At 39.2% G+C, this 11,023-nt stretch overlaps 1 protein-coding gene across 1 annotated transcript in view; it reads right to left on the bottom strand.

Moving 5' to 3' along the window:
• Positions 1-247: 247 nt before the first annotated feature.
• The window catches only part of LOC102758323 (SH3 domain-binding glutamic acid-rich-like protein), a 31,007-nt gene continuing 20,231 nt past the window's right edge, over positions 248-11,023 (bottom strand). The window contains exon 4 of the mRNA XM_006774962.2: positions 248-1,860. Within this exon, the coding sequence (XP_006775025.1) occupies positions 1,828-1,860 (33 nt within the window). The 3' untranslated portion in view covers positions 248-1,827. The remainder of the gene's footprint in view (positions 1,861-11,023) is intronic.

Raw genomic sequence — 11,023 nt, 5'->3', positions numbered from 1 at the left:
GTCTACACCTTTGGGGACCCCTGGACCTGCTGGGGTTGGACCCCAGCAGTGTTCAGCTGACAAAATGAAAGATTTCACTTTAGGAAGACTCAATGCAACCTTTTACTTTAAATACACATATCTGTTAATTGTAAGGTACAGTCTAGTAGATACAAACATCTCAAAAAGGTCATCTATTTTTGAAGACTGTTTTTGATAGTGTTAACTTATTTGATACTAAAATAAAGGAAAATGTCCACACAGATTATTAAAAGTAGCATCATCAGCATTTAATAAAGCTCAGGAAAAAATATTGACCAATTTTTAAAAACATTTTCCAGAATCTATTACAAAACACCCTGTTTTCTCTAATGTTCTCCAGAGCATATTTTTATACACAAAACAATGGAATATTTTTTTTTTACTCTAGTGTGTATTGCAAAATTTAGGACCCTAAAAATGAAATTTAGAAACTGCATCCAAAATGTTTTCTTTGTTGTTATATCTCAAAAATTTGCACTACTCACCTAAATTCATTATTAAACTATCTAGAACTCCAGGAACTCATCAATTGTATTTCTAACAGTATTGAGTTTATTTTAAAGCATCACATCAAGTTTGAATCTCAGTAAACAAAGCCATGTTTTCATTATATGTTGGTTTTTGCAAAGAGCACAGACTTAAACACTTCAAATGACAATGAAAAAGTAATTTTTAAAAGTGTTTTATTAATAAAATAGTGTGGAACTAAAGTACAATGTATATTCCTTGTGGGTCGGTGACTCAGGCCGTGATGTTTCTTGTCATCTTAGAAGTCTTTAGAATTAACATTTTAAAATTGACCTTTTTATTTGACACTTATACTATTCACTGGAATAGAGGCATAGAAAATATTCCCTGTACTTGGATTAATGTATTCATAAACTATGTGGCCATGATGAAATACAAAGATCAAATATCTGAGAGATAGTAGCATTTGCGATCACAATTTATTTTAAAAGGAGGAAACGACTAAGATACTGCTAGCAAAGACTCCCCAAAACAGAATTAAGCAATTAATGTTGACCTATTTTATAACAGTTAATTAAAAGTCTGAGCTCTTTACAAAAGAATGCCACTTTAAATGTACTTATCCCACTTTCATAACATACGTATGCATATTTCACTGGAGCAAGCAACTTCAAAACATGATTACATCATTTTGCTGTGTAGTTAAGCAAAAAATCTGTCAAACAAATGCATTATTTTGTGGGAGGTCATCTCTTCTAATCACTGAAATATGCAATGAAAGGTTACATTTAGAAGCCTGGAAAACCTGTACTCCAGTACAAATAGGTTTCAACTACAAAATAATGGGAATGTTATAATTACCATTGGAAATTAAAATGTCTTCCATATCATCAAAATTACCTGCAACTACTTTTTAGTCACAATAACATCACTAAAAAAGATACACTAAAATTAATGAGGCAATTTGGGAACAAAAGACAGATTCTTTCTCTACTTTTTAAATTCCTCAATGTAGAGCTACAGATATACTTAAGCTGCAATGATACCAACAAAGTACAGAAGTGTTTGCTTTTTAAAATCATTGAAGTACATAAAATGTCTTGGCAGATTACAAAACTATTCCATAACATCTACTTAAAATTTTATGTTCATTCACATTCTCCTCATCATGACATTCACATTTAATTATGTATTCAGTTTGATTGTTTGCATGCAAAAACACCAACGAATCTATTATTTCAAGACAGCCTATTTCTTTTGAAGCCAAGATAATTCTGCTCTTTTATAAAAATAATGGAGATTCCTTTTCCAGGATGTGTAGGGCAGAATGTTTAAGGTTCATGCTTGCTGCTTTGCCTGTGCTTCTGCTTCCTGAAATGAAAACAAAAACAAACAAAAAAAAACAGATTTAAATATCACAAATCAGATATCCATATCCATGTGTATTTTGGTTGGACTACATTACTTTAAATTACTAAAAACAGTCAAAAGCAAAAAGTGGCCCTCGGAAAAGACAGTCCTACACAGGCCATGAATCACCCTTGGTGCAACGTATCTACAATATATATTATACCCACTCAGTAGTCACTTAAGTAGCTGTCCAAACAACTTCCATAGTGCTTCAAATAACCTTTAGTGAACTTAATAATGGCCCCAAAGTCCAAGAGTACTATTGCTGGCAGTTCAGCTATGCTAAAGAGAAGCCATAAAGTACTTCCTTTAAGTGAACAGGTGAGTATAATACAGTAAGAAAATTTTAGAGAGATAAAGAACACACATAACTTTATTGCAACATATTGTTTAAATTGTTCTATTTTATTATTATTTTTGTTGTAACTCTATTACTGTGCCTAATTTATAAAATAAACTTTATTATGGGTATGTATGTATAGGAAAAATCATATATGTACATGTTTCAATACTATCCATTATCCATTGCTGGGACTGACCAGCAGACCCTGAGTGACAGATGAATGATTACTCTGACACATGTTTCTGTGAAAGAGAGGGGTAAGGGACTTTCTGGCTAAAGGAACCAGACAATCCCATTCGCCTACCTCATTAGGCTTTTATTATAGCAACAGCTTGAACTAAAATTAACCTCTAGATACAATCAGCAGGGTAAGCATCCTTGAGAAAACACATGTATCTGTAGTGTCTTTAAAACAAGAACATTTTGAAGTCTAAACATAAAGATTCCAGTAAAATACCTAGGGGCTCAGACTTGTTTGGGAAAGTCAAGGCAAGGTCTACTGCCTTCAGTAAGAATCTCCTAGAGGCCTCTGACCTTCCAGAGAATCCTCCTTACAGACTTTCCAACCAAGTCCCATGATTCCCCACAATCCATGGTTCCAGGCATCCACTGGATGTTGGAATGTATCCCCCGCAAATAAGGGGGAATACTCTACCATCATGTATCAGTATATCCCAATGCAGTGGTTCCTGTTGATGCTTCTGTAAAAATGTCTTAATGTCACTTCAGTATTTTGAAATTCCTAACAGCTCTAATGTCACCTCTTTTGTGAATCTGTCCCCAAACTCCTTACTAGTAATGTATGATTATTTCTTCTGGACACCCGTAGACCTTATTTAAAATAATTGTATAGAATTTTCTGTAGTATGTCTTTTAAAATTTTTTCATAATATCTCTTAAATTATAATTATTTGTAGACATATATATTGTATATATATTTGTATACATGGCCCTCACTAAACACTTTGAAAGTAGGGACTATGATGTATTTCCTGTATTTGCTCCATCATCAAGGCTAAGTCAGTACTTGACATTCAATACGTACTTGTTGAATGAACAAATGAATGAATGATTGCTATGTTTAATTGAAGGAGAGTTATTGTCACATAAAACAGACTATCCTCACTTTCATACTTCCTAAAATATGTACTGAAATCAATTACTTAAATTGCATTTTACTAATTTTTTTAAACAAAAATGCCTTACCTAACATTTCTTGTGATTTAAATTATACAAAGCCTAAAAGAAGCAATTTTAATAAAGTTTGACAAAGAAACAGAATTTCACAGTAACTCAGATAACAATGCAAGTAAATGCTTTCTAGTGAAAACACAAACAAAACACAGACTCTCAAAATTGGAGGAGATGCATTTCAATGAATCTGTTCAATATAAAATCAGTTCCTAATAACAAAATGCAAACTGATGGGATAGGGTATATACAGTCTGATCAAGTTAGTCAGTGTGGAGAAGACCTATAATAAAAGGCAAAGGTGTATTTATTTATTTATTGTTATCTCCCATTTTATTTATTTATTTATTCATTTATTTATTTATTTATTTACTTATATCTTTATTGTTGAAAGTATTTAAAGTATTTATAGATGTCCCTTTTTGCCCCAATTGTCCCCTACCTCCCCACTCTACCCATTCTTCAGGCTGTAACCACATCATAGGTTATGTATATATGCATATAAATTCTTCGGTTAATCTAATCCCACCCAACCCCTTCCCTCTGAGATTCCTCAATCTGTTGCATGCTTCCATGTCTCTGGATCTATTTTGTTCCTTAGCTTATTTTGTTCATTAGATCCCACAAATGAGTAAGATAGTGTGATACTTAACTTTCTCTGACTGCTTTATTTAGCTTAACATAATACTCTCCAGGACCCTCCATGCTGTTTCAAAGGGTATGAGATCCTTCTATTTTATAGCTGCATAGTATTCCATGGTGTAAATGTACCACTGCTTTGTTATCCACTCATCTACTGATGGGCACTTGGGCTGTTTTCAGACCTTAGCTATTGTAAATAGTGCTGCTATGAACATATGGGTGCATATGATATTTTTGATTGGTGTTTCAGGCTTCGTAGAATATATTTGTATAAGTGGGATTACTTCTATTTATAAGTTCAATTTTTAATTTTTTGAGAAAGCTACACACAGTTTTCCACAGTGGCTGCACCAGTCTGCATTCCTAACAGCAGTGTACTAGGGTTCTGTTGGAGTTCTTACTCCTTTATGCTGCTCAAATACACCAACTGTGGGGCCACAGGTCCTTCTCTTCTAGGAACTGGACCTTCATTGATGCCAGGCAGTGGATGAAGATGATATGAGCAGTTTATAGGCATATAGGAGAGTCTTTATTGCAGCCCAAGTAGCCATTGCTAACAAGGAGCCATCAGATAAAACAGTTCTTCAAAGTAGCTTACAAAGTAGTCCAGCAAACATAGGAGCCATTGCACACACAGGAACCCAACCCTACATAAAAGTAGCCTCGTACCAGCTGGTCAGCAATATATCTTTATACCAACTTAGACAAAATAGGCTTCTTGCCAAATAGTGACATCAATACTTGAGCTACAGAAAGGCATGCCTGTGCATTGCATACAGTCCAATCGTTATGTCCTTGCCTTTGCACCTGCAGGTGGCATATTGACCTTGAGCATCCAGCGTACACTGGACAGAGCCCCAGCACTCAAATTGGCCTCAAACACCTGGTGTACTTTCATTAAGGTTCCCACACTCCACCCCTTACACCAGATGGTCTTCGTAGGATACCATGGCCTATTTGTCAGCTCCTTGAACACAGAGCTTACAATAATAATATAAACTGTAGCATGTTAGGACCAGTAGTCAGGCCCTAATAGTAAAACTCACAAATGCCAGTGCTATGTCCCTGACAGTCTATCCTACTAATCTTGGAGGGGTTCATGGGAAAGGGCTTGTATGGCTTGTACTTCACCATCTCTTGCAGGGTACTAGTTATATTGCCAGGGCTGGATCAAGGGGTGTGACTGTAACTTATAGTCATACCCGCTTCCTCAAGGCAATAGGAGGGCCACCAATGGCCCTTCTCCTGTAATGGACCATGGCCACATCCACACTTCCTGTTCCCCTCTGCCAAGGGAGAAGCCTTGGGTCGCAATAGTTCATCTGTTGCTTTATTTGTACATGCAGTGTCTGAGGATACCTCTGCATACACTTGTCTAGCCTAATCTTTTAGGCTATGTGGGTCCAGCCCCAGGTGGAGTTCCCATTTCTTGTCCCCTCATGGGGTTATGGCCTACTAGCCACTGTTGCTTGTGGCATCATGGCAACTACAAAGACATCCCAGCTGTCTATTCTAATGGCCAAAGGGATACTTTGCCCAGTAACTTAATCAAACTACATAGTTCATTAATATGTAAACGGACAATCACAGCTCTCCTTGTAGCAGGATTCCCCCTACTAGACCTGTCCTTATACCACAAGGTCCCTGGGAGGCGTGGCATACCCTCTTGGAAAGGACTCGGGAGTATCTCCTCCATAGGATTTTTATCCCTTGACAGGTCTTATAAATTACAGTTTCCAACAGGGTCTGTAATTCCTGTAACAGACAGCTGGTACTTACCACTGCCCTCTGTTCCAAATAGCCCCCACTGTGCTAAAGTTAGGGTTTTGCCACTCCTGACATGGGCGTGGTCACACAGGCCTGTAAGGCAGCACACATGGCTTCTGACTGTCTCTCAACAAGAGAGTATTTGCTCTCAGTTTTCTTCCATAACTGGGACCAAAACCTGATGGGTACCCTTCTCTGCCCACTTGGGTGACTGCCCTTTTGGCAGCTTGGTACCCTCTACTTCTGGGGTTCAACCCCATGTCACCTCCTTCCATGGCAACTGACACATGGCCATAACAAATACGCCAAGTGGGGACTGGACACTCGCCAATACCCCCTAAAAGACCAACACAGGTCTGTCATAAACTACTGCATCTGCATTCAAATTCTTCAAGAGAACCACAGGTTAGTACAACATTACTATCAAAATGAAATATTGATACTGTGGCAGCTCCAAGTAGCCAAATCCTGTGCTATCAAACCATGACACATGGTAGGGCCATACAAACATCTCTGAGGGAGGGCAACCAAAGTCCACTGTTGACCTTCTTACTTAAAAGCAAACTGTTCCCGACTCTCTGGAGTCCTGTCCATGGAGAAGAAGGCACCAGCCAAGTTCATCATGTAGGGGATTGCTCCAATGCCAGAGCAAAGTGATCTTTGTAATCTGCTAAGCCGGCACCACAAGGTGTAGCAGGGGAGTCACTCTGGTGCAGGAGAGCTCAACTCTGCTTCATATGGACAGCTCAACTCCTACACGCATCTACATGAGCAACTGGGCCTACACATCTATTTGGGCCACTACAGAGAAAACTGAAGTTCACATAAGTGAGTTCAACATGTGGTCTCCAGGCCCCCCAACCAGGTAGGTGCCTTGGCTGTCCCTTAGTCCAGATCAAAGTCCTTCTCTGGTTCAGGGGGAGTGCCTTTCCTCCGCACTCTCTGGGATTACTGCTCCACCCCTGTAGCCAGCAGGTATTGTCTTACATCCAGTCATAGGCTTCGCTGCCCCCTTATCTCGCCAACCCTTTTCGCACCACCCAACCTTCATATTGCCAGTGATCCAAATAATGCTGGGACTGCAGTGAGAGTCAAATATTCATAAGCATTGCAAAATGGTGGCAGTTTGGGAACCTGGCCTTCTCGCCATCTTTTGCCTGCCTGCTCCTGCTTCTCTTGCTTCCATTGCAGGGATTACCAGGGCAGCTGTGGCTTTGCATGCAGATAGCAGCCCACAGGTTCCTGTGGCAGCTGCATAATTGTGGCATCATCCGGGCGACGGCTGCTGTTGCAAAGCTCAGCTCAGCCATCGCCTCTCCCCGGGTCTTGGAAGCTCAGTCTCCCTCAAGCCATAATGCTCCCTACTGCTCTTTGGGGCTCTGGGCCAGAAGGGACCCTAATGTCTTCTCCACTGCCATTGGCATCACTGTGTCCAGTTCCCATTTCATCAGGACCACCACTACCGGATAACACAGTCAGGTCAGAGGCCACATGCCTCCCAATGGGGTAGATAGGACATTTATCCATAAACCCTGCTCACTGTGCCAATTTTTGGAGTCCTTACTCCTTATCCTACTCAACTACACCAAGCATGGGGCCACAGGTCCTCCTCTGCTAGGAACTGGACCTTCATAGATGCCAGGCAGTGGGTAAAGATGATAGGAGCAGTTATATTGCAGCCCAAGTAGCCATTGCTAACAAGGAGCCATTAGATAAAACAGTTCTTCAAAGTAGCTTACAAAGTAGTCCAGCAAACATAGGAGCCACTGCACACACAGGAGCCGAGCGCTACATAAAAGCATCTTTGTACCAGCTGGTCAGTAACATATCCTTATACCAACTCAGATAAAAGAGGCTTCTGGCCAAATAGTGATATCAATAAACTAAAAGTGGAACTACCATTTGACCCAGTGATCACACTTCTAGGAATATATCCCAAAAAACTAGAAACAGCAATCAGAAAGGATATATGCACCCCTATGTTCATAGCAGCACACTTTACCATAGCTAATATTTAGAAACAGCCTAAGTGACCATCAGCAGAAGAGTAGATTAAAAATGTGTGGTACACTATTTCAGCCACAGACTCCGAGATTCCTACATCCCTAGCTGCTGGATCCTGAACCCCCTCTTGATTCAGAGAGGGAAATCACTTTGGCCAGAGTCCCTCTGCCTCAACCACAGGCTACACGACATCAGCCCCCCACCCCACCACAGGCTACAAGCCCCTCGTAGTGAGGTACAGAGTGATGCTAATCCAGCAAGAGTCATATCACACCAGCCAGAGTCACAGTACCTGGGCCTCAGGCCCCAAAACTCCTTCCTCCCAGGCCATGGACTCTGGGCACCCACAGTGAGCACATCCCAGTGAGACTTAAGACAACCATTTCCACAAGAGCCGGAACCATGATCACATCCAAAAAGCTTGTACAACAAAGCTTGGGGTAAGGCACATTACTAACCAGTGAAGAGACTTTATCCACGAATAAGAAACTAACATTCAAGATCCAACTACATCAAGAGAACCCAAATAGCTCAAGTGGAAAGCTCTGCTAGATCACCAAGCCCAGGAGACCTTAGAGACTGCACCACTAGCACCACCCCCATAAGAACCTGGGTAGCAAAGCAGCTGGATCTAAGACACAGAAACAATTGAAACATTAAGAAAACAATGGAGAGACAAAAAATTAAACAATTTCCAATGGAAAGAAGAGGAATCACCAGAAAGGGAGTTAAATGAAATGGAGGCAAATAACATGTCAGGGAAAGAATTCAGAGTAATGGTTATAAGGATGCTCAAATAGCTGGATGAAAAATACACACAACTCAATGAGAATTATAAGCAGCTGAATGAGAATGTCACCAACATGAAAAGCAACCAAGGGGAAATAAATAATGACATAACTGCAATAAAGAACACAATGGAAGGCTTAAACAGCAGACTAGAAGATGCTGAGGACTGCATCAGTGAATTAGAAAACAAGGTAGGAAAAAACACACAAACACAGCAGCAACTGGAAAGAAATCTTAAAAAGCAGGAGGAGAGCCTAAGGGAGCTTTGGGACAACATGAAACAAAACAACAACTGAATAATAGGGGTACCAGAAGGAGAGGAATCAGAGAAAGGAATAGAAAACCTGTTTGAAGAAATAATGACAGGAAACTTACTGATGCTGGCAAGAAAATAACCACGTAAGTCCAAGAAGCACATAGAGTCTCAAAAAAGATGTATTCAAAAAAACCAACAAAAAGACACATCATAATTACATTGGCAAACATCAACAACAAAATAAGAATCTTAAAGGATGCCAGAGAGAGATAGAAAGTTACCTACAAGGAATCTCCCATTAGAATATCAACCGATGTCTCAACAGAAACACACCAGGCCAGAAGGGAATGGAATGAAGTATACAAAGTGATGCAAAGCGAGGAACTGAATCCAAAAATACTATACCCAGCAAGGCTATCATTAAAAATTGAAGGCGGAATCAGGGGCTTCACAGACAAAAAGGGCTAAGAGAGTTTATTACCACAAAGCCAGCAATGCAAGAAATGCTAAAGGGACGGCTGTAAAAAGAAAAAACAGAAAAGCAAGAAGGAACACAAACATAAAGAATAAAAATGAAAAAGGTGAAGTAACAACTATAAAGAATATGAAAAAAGGTGAAGTAACAACTGACACCACAGATATACAAATTATTGTAAAAAAAATACTACGAACAACTCTATTCCTACAAACTGGACAACCTCGAAGAAATGGACATATTCCTAGAAAAATACAAGCTTCCAAAACTCAACCAGGAAGAATCAAAAACCCTGAAGAGGCTGAAATAGTAATCAAAAAGCTTACAGCAAGCAAAATCCCTGGACCAGAAGGCTTCACATAGGAGTTTTACCAAACATTCAAAGAACTGAAACCAATCCTTCTCAGACTATTCTAAAAAATTCAAGAGGAAGGCACACTTCCAAGGTCTTTCCATGAAGCCAGCATTACCCTAATCCCAAACCCAGATAAAGACACTACAAAGGAAGAAAATTACAGGCCAATATCCCTGATGAAATAGATGCTAAAATTCTCAACAAAATTCTAGCAAACCAGATCCAGCGTTACATTAGCAAGATCATAAAACATGACCAAGTGGGATTTATTCCAGGGACGCAAGGCTGGTACAATATCTGCAAATCACTAAATGTGATACATCACATGAACAAATTGAGAGACTAAAATCATATAATCATATCAATTGATGCAGAAAAGGGATATGACAAGGTACAACACCCTTTTCTGAAAAAAAACGCTGAGCAATGTGGGAAAAAGAGGGATCATACCTCAACACAATAAAAGCCTCATTTGACAAACCTACAGCCAACATCATACTCAAAGGGCAAAAACTAAAACCATTTTCCCAAAGAACAGGAACAAGACAGGGATGCCTGCTTTTACCACGCCTGTTCAACATAGTACTGGAAGTGCTAACCACAGTGACCAGACAAGGAGAAAAAATAAAAGTCATCCAAATTGGAAAAGAAGTAAAATTGTCATTATTCACAGATGACATGATACTGTTCATAGAAAACCCTAAAGACTCCATCAAAAAATTATTAGACTTAATAAATGAATTTGGCAATGTAGCAAGATACAAAGTTAACACCAAGAAATCTCTGACATTTTTATACACCAAGGGTGAACAACAGAAAGAGAGGCTAAAAAAGAAATCCCATTTATCATCACACCAAAAAAAATTAAGACACTTAGGAATAAACTTAACTAAGGAGGTAACAGACCTGTACTCAGAAAACTACAGGACACTCAAAAAAGAAATAGAGGATGACATAAACAGATGGAATAATATACCGTATTCATGGATTGGTAGAATCAACATCATTAAAGTGTGTATACTACCCAAAGCAAACTATAGATTCAATGCAATCCCCATTAAAATACCAATGGCATATTTCTCAGACCGAGAACAAACTCTCCAAAAAATCATCAGAAATAAATTTTAAAAAGACCCAGAATAGCTGCAGCAATCCTGAGAAAGAAGAACAAAGTAGGATGGATCTCAATAATAAAGCTGTATTACAAAGCCGCTGTTCTCAAAACTGCCTGGTATTGGCACAAGAACAGACATATAGACCAATGGAATAGAATAGATAACCCAGAAATTGACCCAAAATTCT

This window comes from Myotis davidii, unplaced genomic scaffold (assembly GCF_000327345.1).
Source record: "Myotis davidii unplaced genomic scaffold, ASM32734v1 scaffold649, whole genome shotgun sequence".
Taxonomy (NCBI): Eukaryota; Metazoa; Chordata; class Mammalia; order Chiroptera; family Vespertilionidae; genus Myotis; species Myotis davidii.
Note: the sequence above shows the minus strand (reverse complement) of the source record. Positions and strands in the feature narration are given on the sequence as shown.